The sequence below is a fragment of the Narcine bancroftii genome, chromosome 1 (assembly GCF_036971445.1).
Source record: "Narcine bancroftii isolate sNarBan1 chromosome 1, sNarBan1.hap1, whole genome shotgun sequence".
Taxonomy (NCBI): Eukaryota; Metazoa; Chordata; class Chondrichthyes; order Torpediniformes; family Narcinidae; genus Narcine; species Narcine bancroftii.
The window spans coordinates 164,574,744-164,592,448 of record NC_091469.1 but is presented as its reverse complement, the minus strand read 5'-3'; the positions used below and the strand labels follow the sequence as shown (position 1 = coordinate 164,592,448).

General features: G+C 47.7%; 1 protein-coding gene across 1 annotated transcript in view; it reads right to left on the bottom strand.

The window, feature by feature from the left end:
* Positions 1 to 33: 33 nt before the first annotated feature.
* LOC138746535 (receptor-type tyrosine-protein phosphatase kappa-like) overlaps positions 34 to 17,705 on the bottom strand; it is an 85,489-nt gene continuing 67,817 nt past the window's right edge. Inside the window, exons 16-18 of the mRNA XM_069904827.1 lie at positions 10,005 to 10,156; positions 9,256 to 9,391; positions 34 to 230 (exon numbers count right to left, since the gene is read on the bottom strand). Of these exons, the coding sequence (XP_069760928.1) occupies positions 81 to 230; positions 9,256 to 9,391; positions 10,005 to 10,156 (438 nt within the window). The 3' untranslated portion in view covers positions 34 to 80. The remainder of the gene's footprint in view (positions 231 to 9,255; positions 9,392 to 10,004; positions 10,157 to 17,705) is intronic.

The following is a 17,705-nucleotide window of genomic DNA, read 5'->3' as shown; positions in this document are numbered from 1 at the left end:
GCACACGGTGGAGGGAGCACAGTGAAGCCGTCCTGAAGCTCAAGTCCACACAACGGTATCCCTGTCACAGCCACACAGATCTACCTCAAACTCCTCCTGTAGCTGCCCCCGTAGGTTTCCGTTTTCCCCAGCAGTCTGTTCAGGCACTGTTCAAACTTTTCCACTGGAATGGAGGGGTCCCCGAGCAGATGAACCTCCAGAAGCACCTGGTAAATGAATCGGTACTGTTCCTGGGGGGGGGGGGGGGGGGAGGGGGAGAGATGGTAAGAGAAAGATGGGGAGAGATAGGAGAGAGAGAGAGATGGGGAGATGGAGAGAGATTGGGGAGAGAGAGATGGGAAGGGAGAGAGTTGGGGAGAGATAGGAGAGAGAAAGAGGGATGGGGAGATGGGAGAGCGATGGGGAGAGATAGGAGAGAGAGAGGTGGGGAGATGGGAGAGAGGTGGGGAGAGATAGGAGAAAGAGAGATGGGGAGAGATGGGAGAGAGAGATGGGGAGATGGAAGAGAGATGGGGAGAGAGAGAGATGGGAAGAGAGAGAGATGGGGAGATGGGAGAGAGATGGAAAGAGAGAGATGGAGGAGAGAGAGAGATGGGGAGGGAGGGAGAGGGAGAGAGAAAGATGGGGAGAGATAGGAGAGAGAGAGAGATGGGAGAAAGACAGGGAGAGAGATGGGGAGATGGGAGAGAGATAGGGAGAGAGAGAGGTGGGAAGGGAGAGAGTTGGGGAGAGAGGAGAGAGAGAGATAGAGGAGAGAGAGAGAAATGGGGAGATGGAGAGAGAAATGGGGAGATGGGAGAGAGAGATGGGGAGGGAGAGAGGTGGGGAGAGATAGGAGAGAGAGAGATGGAGGAGAGAGAGAAGGGGAGAGAGAGATAGGGAGATGGGAGAGGATGGAGAGAAGTGAGAGGAGGGGAGGGGAGAGAGATGGGAGAGAGGGCAAAGGGAGAGAGAGTGAGAGGGTGAGTGTGTGTGTGAAAGAGAGAGCAAGTTGCTTCAGCTGTGGTAGAACGGGGGTTGGGGGAATGAAAGGGGGAGGAGGGCATTGCTCATCAGGGTAAGTATCCCAGTTGTGCTCAGGCAGGACAGGCCAGAGGGCTCGTCTACTGAGGTTATATGGATGGAGCTGAGAAACGGAAAGGTATGATCACACTCATGGGGTTGTATTATAGACCATCCAAAAGTGAGAATTGGAGGAGCCAATCTGTAGAGAGATAGCAGACAGTTGCAGGAAACATAAGGGTGTGATCGTCGGGGATTTTAACTTTCCACATATTGACTGGGACTCCAATCCTGTAAAAGGGCTGGACGGCTTGGAGTTTGTCAAACGTGTTCAGGAAAGTTTCTAAATCAATATATAGAGATTCCAACAAGAGAGAGAGTCCAATACTGGGTCGTTTTAGGGAACTTTAATATTTTTAAAATTTAAATTTAGACATACTGTCAGGGTGGACATTTCCAAATATCCAAAATGGAGGCCATCTCCCTAAGCTGTGTGTGTGTGTGTGTGTGTGTGTGTGTGTGTGTGTGTGTGTGTGTGTGTGTGTGTGTGTGTGTGTGTGTGTGTGTGTGTGTGTGTGTGTGTGTGTGTGTGTGAGCGCACGCGCAGGCCAATGTGTTTTGTGCACACTTGTGCACGTGTGCATGCGCACTGAAAGTCTGTGCAAGTGTGCGTGTGCGTGTACAAAATGCGTCTGGCGTAGAGGGAACACGGCATCAGAAAATTCAGAACAAAAACGTCAACCCCTCTGTCGCTAAATCTCCGCACCTCACCCCGCCCACTGAATTAATGGCGTGGAAGGCGTTCCCCTGCCCACTGGATTAACGGCGTGGAAGGGGTTCCCCTGCCCACTGGATTAAAGGCCTGGAAGGGGTTCACCTGCCCACTGGATTAACGGCGTGGAAGGGGTTCCCCTGCCCACTGGATTAATGACGTGGAAGGGGTACCCATGCCCACTGCATTAACGACGTGGAAGGGGTTCTCCTGCCCACTGCATTAACGGCATGGAAGGGGTTCCCCTGCCCACTGCATTAACGGCGTGGAAGGGGTTCCCTGCCCATTGGATTAACGGCGTGGAAGTGGTTCCCCTGCCCACTGGATTAACGGCATGGAAGGGGTTCCCCTGCCCACTGGATTAACGGCGTGGAAGGGGTTCCCCTGCCCACTGCATTAACGGCGTGGAAGGGGTTCCCCTGCCCACTGCATTAAAGGCGTGGAAGGGGTTCCCCTGCCCACTGGATTAATGGCGTGGAAGGGGTTCCCCAGCCCACTGGATTAACGGCGTGGAAGGGGATCCCCTGCCCACTGCATTAACGGTGTGGAAGGGGTTCCCCTGCCCACCTGATTAACAGTGTGGAAGGGGATTCCCTGCCCACTGGATTAACGGCGTGGAAGGGGATCCACTGCCCACTGGATTAACGGCGTGGAAGGGGTTCCCCTGCCCACTGGATTAACAGCGTGGAAGGGGATCCCCTGCCCACTGCATTAACGGCGTGGAAGGGGTTCCCCTTCCCACTGCATTAACGGCGTGGAAGGGGTTCCCCTGCCCACTGGATTAACGGCGTGGAAGGGGTTCCCCTTCCCACTGGATTAACGGCGTGGAAGGGGATCCCCTGCCCACTGCATTAACGGTGTGGAAGGGGTTCCCCTGCCCACTGGATTAATGGCGTGGAAGGGGTCCCCCTGCCCACCTGATTAACAGTGTGGAAGGGGATTCCCTGCCCACTGGATTAACGGCGTGGAAGGGGATCCACTGCCCACTGGATTAACGGCGTGGAAGGGGTTCCCCTGCCCACTGCATTAACGGCATGGAAGGGGTTCCCCTGCCCACTGGATTAACAGCGTGGAAGGGGATCCCCTGCCCACTGGATTAACGGCGTGGAAGGGGATTCCCTGCCCACTGCATTAACGGCATGGAAAGGGTTCCCCTGCCCACTGCATTAATGGCCTGGAAGTTTTATTTATTTTTTAGTGAAGTTTAAACAAACATTTCCATCAGATGTGGCTCAGATGTTATACCTGTGGATCATCTCTCTACATTTGCCACGATTTTCCACGTGATATTTACCTGAAAGAATGAGAACAAGGAAAAGGAGGAAACTGTCTCCAAGTAGGGAGTGATACTTTTGCAACGTAATCTTTGTAAGAATAAGGTCAGGCCCTATAAAGCCTTATGTAGCTAAATCGCTTTTCCCAGCATGGACCAAATCGTATGATCTATAACCAACAGATGCTGTGAACTTCTCCATTTTTTAGCACCCAGAATCATATCCTTCAGGGTGGTTATAGTTGGGCTCTCCTGTAAGGTGGAACAATGTATCTGATCAGGTTTTCCCATCCAAGGCCACTCCATTCCTGCGAACTGGTCCCTTTCATTGGTCCCTGTGGTGAAACCACTATTGGACATATTCGTTATATGGAGATGACGTGGCCTTTCCCGGTCGACCTTGCTCTCACTGGCCGGCTCGTGACTTCTTCCCTTTCTCCCCCATGAATGCTGAGGTGCCTCAACCCTGCCCCCAGCTCGAGTCCGGGTCAGCGTGAGCAACCAACACAAGGATGCTGTCCGTCTCTTGCAAATAAAAGCCTTCAGTTTCAAAACTTCAGTCTGTGCATCAGTCCCTCCACTGATTGTCTATTTCTCCTCAGGGACAGTTAGAAACATAGAAACGTAGAAGATAGGAGCAGGAGTAGGTCATTCGACCCTTTGAGCCTGCTCTGCCATTCAACGAGATCATGGCTGATCTTAAAGTTCAGTACCCCGTCCCCGCCTTCACTCCGTAACCCCTAATTCCCTTATATATCTAATTCCCTCTTAAATATATTTAATGAACCTGCCTCTACTGTTCTCTGTGGCAATGAATTCCACAGATTCACCATCCTCTGGGTAGAGAAATTCCTCCTCATCTCGGTCCTAAATGGTTTGCCTATTATCCTCAAACCATGGCCCCGGGTTCTGGATTTTCCCATCCTTGGAAACATCCCATCTGCATCCATTCTGTCCAGTCCTGCCAGAATTTTATATGTCTCTATGAGATCCCCTCTCAATCTTCTAAACTCCAGCGAGTACAATCCCAATTTGCGCAATCTTTCCTCACAAGTCATTCCTGCCATTCCAGGTATCAGCCTGGTGAATCACCTCTGCACTCCCTCCATTGCAAGAACATCCTTCCTTAGATAAGGTGACCAAAACTGCACACAATACTCCAGGTGGGGTCTCACTAAGGCCCTGTACAGCTGCAGTAAGGTATCCTTGTTCCTAGACTCAAACCCTCTTGATATGAAGGCCAACATACCATTTGCCTTTTGAACCGCCTGCTGTACCTGCATGCTCGCCTTCAGAGTCTGGTGTACAAGTACCCCTAGGTCTCTCTGCACTTCCCCATCTCTTAATCTATTGCCATTCGAATAGTAATCTGCCCTCCAGTTTGTATTACCAAAGTGGATAACCTCACATTGATCCACATTGTAGTGCATTTGCCATGGATCTGCCCAGTGCCTCAATTTATCCAAATCACACTGGAGCTTCCTGACCCCCTCTTCCGTGCACACAACCCCTCCTAGCTTAGTGTCATCTGCAAATTTGGAGATATTACATCCAATCCCCTCATCCAGATCATTAATGTAAATTGTGAACAGCTGGGGTCCCAGTCCAGATCCCTGTGGTACCCCACTGGTCACCGCCTGCCACTCAGAAAACGAGCCATTTATCCCAACTCTCTGTCTTCTACCTGCCAGCCAGTTCTCAATCCACATCAATACTTTTCCCCCAATCCCATGAGCCTTGATTTTGGAAGCCAGTCGTTTATGCGGGACCTTATCGAAGGCCTTTTGGAAGTCCAGGTACACCACATCCACTGGCTCTCCCCCATCTATTTTACCTGTCACCATCTCAAAGAATTCCAATAGATTTGTCAAGCACGATTTCCCTTCTGTAAATCCATGTTGACTCCGTCCGATCCCTTCTCTGCTAGTCATATGCTCCGCTATTACATCCTTAATAATGGATTCCATCATTTTGCCCACTACTGATGTAAGGCTCACAGGCCGATAATTCCCCGCTTTTTCTCTACCCCCCTTTTTAAATAGTGGGGTAACATTAGCTACCCTCCAATCCATGGGTACTGATCCTGAGTCTATCGAGTCCTGAAAAATAATTCTTAAAGCATCTGCTATCTGAATGGCCACTTCCTTGAGTACCCTAGGATGTAGATTATCAGGCCCTTGGGATTTATCTGCCTTCAATCCCATCAATTTCCCCAAGACCATGTCCTTAGAGATACTGATTTCTTTCAGTTCCTCCCTTGCATTAGTCTCTATGTTTCCCAACATCCTTGGGAGGTTATTTGTATCCTCTCTTGTGAAAACAGAACTAAAGTAAGAATTTAATTGGTCTGCCATTTCCTTATTCCCCATTATATATTCCGCTGATTCCGACTGCAAAGGACCTACTCTGGATTTCACCAATCTTTTCCTCTTGACATATTTATAAAAGCTTTTCCAGTCGGTTTTTATATTTGCCGCAAGCTTACTTTCGTAATTTATTTTTGCTCTCTTGATTAATCCCTTTGTCCTCCTTTGGTGCATCTTGAACTGCTCCCAGTCTTCGGTTGTGGTACTTTTTTTGGCCAATTGATATGCTCTCTCTTTGGACCTAATGCTGTCTCCAATTTCCCTGGTTATTCACGGTTGAGTCACCTTTTTTGTTTATTTTTATGCCAAACCGGTATAAACGATTTTTGCAATTTCTCCATTAGATCTGTGAATACTTTCCATTGTCTATCAACAGTCAACTCCCCCATAAACACCACCCAATCAATCTTACTCAACTCCCGTCTCATACCATCATAATTCCCTTTATTTAAATTCAGGACCTTAGCCTCAGTTTTAATTTCATCACTCTCCAAGTCGAGTGAGAATTTGATCATATTGTGATCGCTCCTACCCAAAGGGCCTCGTACAACAAGATTGTTGATTAGCCCCTTATCATTGCATAATACCCAATCTAAAATGGCCTGCTCCCGAGTCGGTTCCTCGACATATTGGTCTAGATAACCGTCCCGTAAACATTCAAGGAATTCCTCCTCCTCTGTATTTTTACCAATTTGACTAGTCCAATCTATATGCAAATTAAAGTCTCCCAGCTCTTTTAATGCCTTCCCTCACCTCTACACTACTATTTGGAGGCCTATATACCACCCCCACTAACGTTTTCCACCCCTTGCTATTCCTCAGTTCTACCCATATAGATTCTGCATCTTCTGAGTTAATATCCTTCCTGTCAATCGTGTCGGTCCCTTCTCTCACCATCAATACTACCCCACCCCCTTTTCTTTCTTGCCGATCCCTCCTAAATATCGTATACCCCGGGATGTTAAGTTCCCAGGCTTGCCCACCCTGCAGCCATGTTTCTGTAATCCCAATCAAATCATATTTGTTTATCTCAATTTCCACAGCTAATTCATCTACCTTGTTCCGAATGCTTCTTGCATTAAGATATAAAGCCTTCAGATTTGCTTTTTTCACCCTCCTTGCTCTTTCTGATTTTTTACTTTCGCTGCCTAACCTAACTTTTCCTGTTTTATCTTTTCTGTCCTTTGCCCTATCATACAGGTTCCCAACCCCCTGCCAAATTAGTTTAAACCGCACCCGACGGCTGTACTCCCTCCTTCCTTATCCCATCCAGGTTTAATGTATGAAGTTGAGTGTATTTTAAGATTTGATAAAACAACACAATCATGTGAAATGATTTTACTACCATTAACTGAATGACATGCTTCTAAAAAAGTTGTAGCAAACATGTTGCCTTGGCTACATTCATATAACTCTCCTATTAACGTAATTCACATGATCTGCAAAGACTGATACAAGACTTGTTTTTCTAATAAATGTCTCTCTTTAAGCCTTTCAAAAGTTGTTCCATTGTTTAAAAAAGACTCCAAAAGTAACCCAGGAAATTATAGGCCTGACATCAGTAGTAGATAAATTATTGGAAGGTGTTCAAAGAGATCGGATATACAATTATTTGGATAACCAGAAATTGATTAGAGAAACTTGGCTTTGTGTGTGGTAGGTTGTGTTTAACCAATCTTACAGAGTTTTTCGAGAAGGTTACCAGGAAAGTTGATGAAGGAAAGGCTGTTGTCAACATGGACTTTAGTAAGGCCTTTGACAAGGTCCCACATGGGAGGTTAGTCAGGAAGGTTCACCCATGGTGAAGTAGTGAACTGGATTCTACCTTGGCTGGATGGGAGAAGCCAGAGAGTAGTGATGGATGATGTTTCTCAGACTGGAGGCCTGTGACGAGTGGTGTGGCTCAGGGATTGGTGCTGGGACCATTGTTGTTTGTCAAATAACCATATAACCACCTACAGCATAGAACAGGCCAGTTCGGCCTTACTAGTTATCTACATCAGTGATCTGGATGATAATGTTGTCAATTGGATCAGCAAGTTTGCAGGTGACGCTAAGATTGGAGACATTGTGGACAGTGAGGAATGTTTTCAAAGTTTGCAGAGGGATCTGGACCAGCTGGAAACATGGGCTGGAAAATGGCAGATGGAATTTAATGCAGACAAGTGTGAGGTGTTGGATTTTGGAAGGACAAACCTTGAAAGGACGTACATGGTAAATGGGCGGGAACTGAGGTAGAACAGAGGGATCTGGGAATACGGATACTTAATTCTCTAAAGGTGGCGTCACAGGTGGACAGGGTTGTAAAGAGATCTTTTGGCACGTTGGCCTTTATAGATCAATGTATTGAGTCCAGGAGTTGGGATGTTATGGTTGGGATGGTAAAGTTGTATAAGACATTGGTGAGGCCAAATTTGGAGGATTGTGTGCAGTTCTGGTCACCGAACTACAGGAAAGATATCAGTAAGATAGAAAGAGTGCAGAGAATATTTTCCAGGATGTTGCCCGGACTTCAGGAACTGAGTTCCAGGGTGAGATTAAACAGGTTAGGACTTTATTCCCTGGAGTGTAGAAGAATGAGGAGAGATTTGATTGAGGTATTTAAAATGATGATGGGGTCAGACAGAGTAAATGTAGGTCAGCTTTTTCCACTGAGGGTGGGTGAGATATAAACCAGAGGATATGGGTTAAGGGTGAAAGAGGAGAAGTTTAGGGGGAATATGAGGGAGAATTTAACCCAGAGAAATGGGAGTGTGGAACAAGGTGCCAGCTGAGGCTCAATTTTATGTGGCTCAATGTGGGCTCAATTTTAACGTTGAAGAAGAATTTGGACAGGTCCATGGATGGAAGGTGATGGAGGGATATGTACTGGGTGCAGGTCAGTGGGACTAGGCAAAAAAAAATGTTTTGGCACAGATTCGAGGGGCCGCAGGGGCCATTTTTCTGTGTTGTAATGTTCTATGGTTCTATGAGGGAATGGGAGATGGGGGGGAGGGAGTTGGAAGATGGGAGGGAGGGAGATGGAGGGATGGAGGTGGGAGAGAGGAAGATGGGAGGGAAGGAGAAGCGAGAGAGGGAGATGGGAAGGAAATGGGAGGGAGATTGGAGGGAGATGGAAAAGAGGGAGATGGGAGGGAAATGGGAGGGAGAATATGGGAGGGAAAAGAGGGAGGGAGATAGGAGGGAGGGAGATGGGAGGGGAGGGAGGATGGGGGAGGGAGATGGGAGAGAGGGAGATGGGAGATAGGAGGGAGATGGGAGGGAGGGATGGGAGGGGAGGGAGATAGGGAGGGGAGGGAGATAGGAGGGAAGGAGATGGGAGAGGGAGATGGGAGGATGGAAAAGAGGGAGATGGGAGGGAAATAGGAGGGAGGGAGATGGGAGGGAGGGAGGTTGGAGAGAGGGAGGGAGGGGAGGGGAGGGAGTAGATGAGGGTGGTAGTGGGTGGGGTGGGAATGGTGAAGGTGGGAGTGGGTGGGGTGGATATGAGTGAGGGTGGGGGTGGGAGTGGGAGTCAGTGGTGTGGGCATGGGTGAGGGTGGGAACGGGAGTGGGTGGGAGTCAGTGGGGTGGGAATGGGTGAGGGTGGGAGTGGTGTGAATGTGAATGGATGGGGATGGGAGGGGTGTAGGTGTGAGTGGATGGGGTGGGAGTGGGTGGAGGTGGGGTGAGAGTGGGTGGGGGTGGTTAGGGGTGGGTGGGAGGGTGAGAGAGGGTGGGAGCGGGAACAGGTGGGGGTGGTTAGGGGTGGGTGGGAGGGTGAGAGAGGGTGGGAACGGGAACAGGTGGGGGTGGTTAGGGGTGGGTGGGAGGGTGAGAGAGGGTGGGGATGGACCACCCACCAGTTTCTGCACCATCCCGACCCTCTGTCGCCGCAGCTGCTCCACACACCGCCTCACGTCTACCCGACCCTCGGCCTCGGACGCTTGTAGCAGGTAGTCGATGGCGATGAGGGTCCCAGTGCGGCCCACCCCGGCGCTGGAACACAGCCAACTGTGAGGACATACCCCTCTCCACCCCCATACCCTCACCCCACCCCCTCCCCATCCCCTCACACCCTATCCCTCTCCGCAGTTCCTGTCCCCATGCCCCTTGTCCATTCCATGTGTCCCGTCTCCTGCCCCAGGTTCTGTCCTAGGTCCTGCCCTGTGTCCTGTCCCCGTACCCCCATCTACTCCCCATGGCCTTTCCCCGTGCTGTGTCCAAGCCCCATCCCTGTGCCCCAGGCCCTGTCCCCGTGTCCCCTGTCTATTCCCCATGGCCTCTCTCCGTGTCCCAGGCCCTGTCATTGAGTCCTGTCTCCGTGTCCCAGGCCCTTTCCCCCTGTCCCAGTCCCTGTCCCTGTGCCCTGTACTGTTCCGGGCCTGTCCCTGTGCCCTGTACTGTTCCGGGCCTGTCCATGGGCCCTGTACTGTTCCGGGCCTGTCCATGGGCCCTGTACTGTTCCGGGCCTGTCCATGGGCCCTGTACTGTTCCGGGCCTGTCCATGGGCCCTGTACTGTTCCGGGCCTGTCCATGGGCCCTGTACTGTTCCGGGCCTGTCCATGGGCCCTGCGTCCTGACCTGCCCACCGGCCTGGCTGCTTGCTCACCTGCAGTGCACGATCAGGGGCCCGGAATCCTGGTCCCTCTTGTTGACCGCCTTGAGGAGTCGGTAGATGGCGATGGGATTGTCGGGAATGCTGTGGTCCCGCCAACCCAGGAAGTGGAACTGCTGCACTTGCCGCGTCCAGCCCAGCCCCAACTGATCAGAGCAGCAGAGGGGTGTGAGATGTCACTCGGATCCGTCCTCACACCTCACCCCAGGGTGACCTCTGCACCCTCCCTCTCACCCCAGGGTGACCTCTGCACCCTCCCTCTCACCTCAGGGTGACTTCTGCACCCTCACCCCAGGGTGACCTCTGAACCCTCCCCCTTGCTCCAGGGCTACCTCTCCACCATCCCCCTTGCCCCAGGGCTATGTCTACACTCTCCCCTTTACCCCATGGTGACCTCTGCACCCTCCCCTATGATGTAGTTGGGATCACAGAGACATGGCTTCAAGGGGACCGTGACTGGGAGCTCAACATTCAGGGTTACTTGACATTCAGGAGGGATAGACGGAATGTAAAAGAAGGTGAAGTAGCATTGTTGGTTAGGGAAGAGGTGAATGTGATAGAAAGGAAGGGCATTAGCTTGGAGGATGTGGAATCAATGTGGGTAGAGCTGTGTAACACGAAGGGGCAGAAAACGCTAGTGGGTGTTGTGTACAGGCCACCTAACAGTAGCAGTGAGGTTAGGGAGGCCATTAGGAAGGAAACTGGTAATGTGTGTAACAAAGTTTGACAGGGGGGTGGGGAACAGAGGGTGAGAGCAGTGTCCAGGGAGTATGGCCACCTAGCTAGGAATAAAAAAGATAAGAAAGGTAGGATGGAGATTAGGGTAGAAGGTAAAAAAGAGAATATATGTGAGGGTCATTCTCTGAGATGCATATATTTTAATGCAAGAAGCATAGTGAACAAGGTAGATGAGCTGAGAGCATGGATAGATACTTGGGGTCTCGATATTGTGGCAATTAGTGAGACCTGGCTACAGGAGGGGCAGGACTGGCAACTTAATGTTCCAGGATACATTTGTTTTAGATGTGATAGATGAGGGGGTAAAAAAGGAGGAGGAGTTGCTCTGCTTGTTAGGGAGGACATTACTGCCGTGAGGTGGCAAGATGGTATGGAGGGAGCGACCAGTGAGGCTGTTTGGGTGGAATTGAGGGGTGGAGGAGGCAAGAGGGTGCTAATAGGGGTGTATTACAGACCACCAAATGGGCCAAGGGAATTAGAGGAACAAATTTGTAGGGAGATAACGTATATGTGTGAAAATCATAGGGTAGTGATCATGGGAGATTTTAACTTCCCACACATGATTGGGATACCCATACGGTTAGAGGGCTGGATGGGCTGGAGTTCGTTAAATGTGTTCAGGATTGTTTTCTAAATCAGTTAGTAGAAGAACCGACTCGGGATGGTGTAATACTGGATCTCCTGTTAGGGAACGAGCTAGATCAGGTAGCGGACATTAATGTTGTAGAACCAATTGGGTCTAGTGACCATAATTCTGTTAGTTTTGGGGTAGTTTTAAGGAAGAGCAAGGAGAGGCCTAAAGTTGAGGTTCTGAATTGGAAAAGAGCAAATTTCGTAGGAATAAGAAGGGATTTGGGGAGTATTGAGTGGGACAGGATATTTTCAGGTAAGGATGTTAATGAAAAATGGAGGATATTCAAAAAAGAAATTTTGAGGGTACAAAGTAGTTATGTCCCAGTCTGGATCAAGGGAAAGGCTGGAAGTCATAGGGAGGCTTGGTTTTCGAGGAATATTGGAAATTTGGTTAGGAGAAAAAGGGAGGTGTACAAGAGGTATAAAGAGCAGGGAGCTGAGAAGTTGAAGGAGGACTACAAGGAGTGTAGAAGGAATCTTAAGAAAGAAATTAGAAAGGCCAAAAAAAGGCATGAAAAGGCTTTGACAGACAGAGTAAAAATAAATCCAAAGGGTTTCTATAAGTACATTAAAAGTAAAAGATTAGTGAGAGATAAAATTGGACCCCTTGTAGATAGGGAGGGTAGGCTGAGTGAGAAGTCTGAGGAAATGGGGGAAATTTTGAATGATTTCTTTGCCTCGGTATTCACTAGGGAAAAAAATGTTGAACCAGTTGAGGTAAAGAAAAATAGTGGGGAGGTCATGAAGCATATAAGGATAACCGAGGAGGTAGTGATGGCTGTGTTAAAAAAGATAAAGGTGGATAAATCTCCCGGACCGGACAAAATATTCCCAAGGACACTCAGGGAGGCTAGTGGACAGTTAGTAGGGCCATTAACAGAGATATTTAGGATGTCACTGGCCACGGGGGTGGTACCAAAGGATTGGAGGGTGGCGCATGTGGTTCCGCTGTTTAAGAAAGGGTCTAAATGTAAACCTGGGAGTTATAGGCCCGTGAGTCTGACGTCTGTGGTGGGCAAGTTGATGGAAAGTGTTCTGAGGGATGGTATTTACAAATATTTGGAGGTACAGGGATTGATAGGGAGCATGGTTTTGTCAGGGGTAGATCATGCTTGACAAACCTGATTGAGTTCTTCGAGGGGGTTACTAAAAAGGTTGATGAAGGGAAAGCTGTGGATGTTGTCTATTTGGACTTTAGTAAAGCTTTTGACAAAGTTCCCCACAGGAGGTTAGGAAAAAAGGTGGAGGCATTAGGTATAAATGAGGAGGTAGTGAAATGGATTCAGCAGTGGTTGGATGGAAGGTGTCAGAGAGTAGTGGTGGAAAATTGTTTGTCCAATTGGAGGCCGGTGACTAGTGGAGTTCCTCAGGGTTCGGTCCTGGGTCCACTATTATTTGTTATATATATTAACGATCTGGATGTAGGGGTGGAGAATTGGATAAGCAAGTTTGTGGATGACACAAAGATTGGTGGTGTTGTGGACAGTGAGGTAGATTACCGTAGATTAAAAGGTGATTTAGGAAGGTTGGAGGTGTGGGCTGAGAAATGGCTGATGGAATTTAATACAGATAAATGTGAGGTGCTACATTTTGGAAAGGCAGATTTAAATAGGTCATATACATTAAATGGTAGACAATTGAGGAGTGCAGAGCAACAAAGGGATTTAGGAGTTATGGTAAATAGTACCCTCAAGGCTGATACTCTGGTAGATGGTGTGGTGAAGAAGGCATTTGGAATGTTGGCCTTCATAAATCGGAGTATTGAATTCAAGAGTAGGGAGGTTAGGATGAAATTGTACAAGGCATTGGCGAGGCCAAATTTGGAGTACTGTGTACAGTTTTGGTCACCAAATTATAGGAAAGATATAAACAAAATAGAGAGAGTGCAGAGAAGGTTCACGAGAATGTTGACAGGATTTCAGGGTCTGAGTTACAGGGAAAGGTTGTGCAGACTGGGGCTTTTTTCTCTGGAGCGTAGAAGATTGAGAGGGGACTTGATCGAGGTGTTTAAGATTTTAAAAGGGACAGACAGAGTAAATGTGGATAGGCTTTTTCAATTAAGAAAGGGGAGATTCAAACTAGAGGACATGGTTTAAGATTGAAGGGGGAAAATTATAAGGGGAACATGAGGGGAAATTTCTTTACGCAGAGGGTGGTGGGGATGTGGAATGAGCTTCCGGCAGACGTGGTCGAGGCGGGATCATTGGTTGCATTTAAGGAAAGACTGGATCGTTACATGGAGAGGAGGGGACTAGAGGGGTATGGACCGGGCGCTGGTCAGTGGGACTAGGAGGGTGGGGATTTGCTACGGCATGGACTAGTAGGGTCGAACTGGCCTGTTCTGTGCTGTAAGTGGTTATATATGGTAAGACAAAGGGTCAACGATTAATCAAATACATGATATCTATTTCTTTCTAAACTTAAACAGTTAGAATGGGTGACTTTAATCTACATGTAGATTGGGTGAACCAAATTGGTCAGGGTGATGAGGAAGAGGATTTCTTCTAATGTATGTGGGATTGTTTTCTAAACCAGCATGTCGTGGAACCGACGAGGGAACAGGCCATTCTGGGCTGGGGATTGAGTAATGGAGTAAGGTATTTAACAATCTTGTTGTGAAGAACCCCCTTGGGCAAGAGTGACCACATATGGTGGAATTATTCATTAGGATGGAATGTGACAGAGTTGATTCAGATACAAAGGTTCTGAACATGAAGTGGGGTAATTTTGACAGTAAGAGGTGAATTAGCTAAAATAGATTGGCAAATGGTACTTAAAGGACTGACGGTGGAAATGCAATGGCCATCGTTGAAGGATAGCTTGGAGCAAGTACAACAGATGTACATCCCAGTTTGTAGAAAGAATAAATCAAGGAGGGTAGCGCATCCCTGGCTAACAAGGGAGATCCGACAGAGTGTCAAATCCAAAGAAGCAGCATATAAACTAGTAAAAAAAAATATTCTGAATGGGATTTTCTCCAGGACGTTAAAGGAGGTCAGGGAGCAAATAGCGGAGGCACAGTCAGTGATTTTTCAGTGATCACTGGACGAGGGTGTGGTGCCGCAGGGTTTGAGGTTGCTAATGTAGTTCCATTGTTTAAAAAGAAGCATGAGGTGTCGGCCAAGTAATAGGCCTGTAAGCTTGACTTCTTTGGTAGGGAATGTTATGGAGGGTTTTCTTAGAGATGGTGTGTATAAATATCTAGATAAGCAGGGATTGATCAGGTGCACCCAGCATGGGTTTGTGAAGGGGAAGTCATGTTTGGCGAACCTTGTTGAGTTTTTCGAAGAAGTGACAAGAAAGGTGGATGAAGGTAGGGCAATTGATGTAGTCTATCTGGATTTTAGTAAAGCTTTTGATGAGGTTCCACATGAAAGGTTAGTAAGGAAGGTTCAGTTACTAGGGATTAATATAGAAATAGTAAGATGGGTTCAGAGATGGTTGGAGGAGAGACAGCAGAGGGTCATGGTGGACAACTGTCTGTCAGGATGGAAGTCTGTGACGAGCGACGTGCCTCCAGGATCGGTGCTAGGTTCCCTGTTGTTCATAATTTATATTAATGATTTGGATGATGGGGTGTTTAACTGGGTAAGTAAATACGCAGACTATACAAAGGGGGAGTGGTGGATAGCAAGGAAGGTTTTCAGGGATTTGGTTTGTCTGGAAAATTGGGCTGAAAGATGGCAGATGGAATTTAATGTAGGGAAGTGTGAGGTGCTTCATTTTAGGGAAAAATAATCAAATTAGGACATATGTAGTAAAGGGGAGGACATTGGGGAATGTACAAGAACAAAGAGATCTTGGAGTTATGGTGCAGTTTTCCTTGAAGGTGGATTCCCATGTTAACAGGGTTAAAGAAGGCATTTGGTATGTTAGCCTTCATAAATCATAGCATAGAGTATAGGAGCTGGGAGGTGATGCTGCAGCTGTTTAAGGCATTGGTGAGACCAGGTTTGGAGTATTGTGTTCAGTTCTGGTCTCCAAATTATAGGAAGGATATAGAATAGGTGGAGAGGGTGCAGAGAAGATTTACCAGGATGTTGCCCGGCTTAAAATACCTCGAGTACAGAGAAAGTTTGAAGAGGTTAGGACTTTATTCCTTGGAGCGTAGATGGTTGAGAGGGGATTTGATAGAGGTGTTTAAAATTATGAAGGGAATAGATAGACTAGATGCAAGTAGACTCATCCCCCTGAGAGCAGGGTAGGTTGAAACAAGAGGACACAAGTTGAGGGTAAGGGGACAAAATTTTAGGAGAAATATTAGAGGATGTTTCTTCACTCAGAGAGTGGTGGCTGAATGGAATAATCTTCTGGAGGAAATAGTTGAGGCAGAGTCAATTCTTTCATTTAAGAGGAGGCTGGATATGTACATGGATAGGAGGGGGTTGGAGGGTTATGGGCGGAGAGTGGGAGGGGGGAGCTAGCGGAGTTGTTTGAGTGAACCGGCGTGGAGTTGTAGGGCCGAGATGGCCTGTTTCAATGCCATAAACTGTTATATGATTGGGAGTAATTCAGAGTTCTGCAGAGGAGGCCAAAAGGATTAATTAGGAAAGGTAAAATGGATTATGAGAGGAAGATGGCAGAGAACATAAAAAATGACTGTAAACGGGTGAGTTAATCATGGGGAACATGGCAGACTGTCTGAATGACTACTTTAGTTCTGTCTTCACCAAGGAAGACATAACTAATCTTCAGGAAGTTGTTGAGGATTAGGGACCTAATGTGAGGGAGGGAATAAGAAAATAATTGTAAGTGGAGAGGTTGTATTAGTTAAATTGCAGGGATTAAAGGCAGATAAATCCCCGAGGCCAGACGGTCTGCATCTGAGAGTGCTGAAGGAAGTAGCCCTGGAAATAATGAATGCATTAGTGATAATTTTTCAAACCTCCTTAGATACTGGATTAGTTCCTGAGGATTGGAAGGTGGGCAACGTAACCCCACTCTTTAAGAAGGGAGAGAGATAGAAACTAGGAAACTACAGACCAGTTAGCCTGACATCGGTAGTAGGGAAGGTACTGGAATCAGTTATTAAAGATGTAATCACAGTAGATTTGGAGAGTAGTGTATCATCGGAAGGAGTCAGCATGGTTTTGTGAAGGGAAAATCATGTCTGATGAATCTAATAGAGTTTTTTTGGAGGATGTAACCAGTCGAGTGGATAGGGGAGAACCAGTGGATGTGGTATATATGGACTTTAGTAAGGCATTTGATAAGGTTCCGCACAGAAGATTAGCATACAAACTTGAAAAGCACAGTATAGGAGAGATGGTATTAAAGTAGATAGAGAATTGGTGGAGGGACAGGAAGCAAAGAGTAGGAATAAATGGGTTCTTTTCAGAATGGCAGCCAGTGATTAGTGGGGAACCACAGGGCTCAGTGCTGGGGCCACAATTGTTTACAATATATATCAGTGACTTAGATGTGCGAATAGATAGCAGTATCTGGAAATTTGTAGACGATACGAAGTTGGATGGCAGGGTTAGCTGTGTGGAGGATGCTAGGAGGGTGGAGAGTGATTTGGACAAGTTAGGCGAGTGGGCCAGGACATGGCAGATGCAGTATAATGTGGAGAAATGCGAGGTTATCCACTTTGGAGGTAAGAACAGGAAAGAGGACTATTATCTGAATGGTATCTGTTTAGGAAAAGGGGAGATGCAGAGAGACTTGGGTGTTGCTGTGCATCAGTCGCTGAAAGTGGGCAAACAGGTGCAGCAGGCAGTGAGGAGGGCGAATGGTATGTTGGCGTTCATAGCGAGAGGATTCGTGTCCAGGAGTAGGGAGATCCTGCTCCAGCTGTACAGGGCCTTGGTGATGTGAAAAATGGCTGAAGATGATTAAACTAGCGCCGCTCTGCGAAGAGTGATGGAATGTGAAATATGTAGATTAGAGCTTGAAAATAGACAGCACTAACTAATGGGCCCCTTTCTTATCAGAAACCTCAAGAATGAAGGAATCTGGTTTGGATTGGCACAGTGACCTAGGGTACCCCACAGTCAGCACTGCACTTGCTTAATAAAGACATGAATATTAACTTCGATGCCCCTAAGGATGGGAGTGCCTAATTAACATAACATGCAATGTATGATGAGGGAGGGACTGTGTGATATCTGCAGGGATGGAAGGGAAAAGGGGGAGGTTGTAAGGTATTGAAATTCCAATTGGAAGAGACTAAATGGTGGTGATGTTGTGCGCGGGACTGTACAAAAGAGAGATGATTTTGGACCTCCGGTGTGTCTTGGGACTAAGAGACACCCAGCTCTGCAGACTCGAAATAAAGCTGAACCTGTTCTCCAAGACTTTGTCTCCAGAGTAGTGATTGTGAAC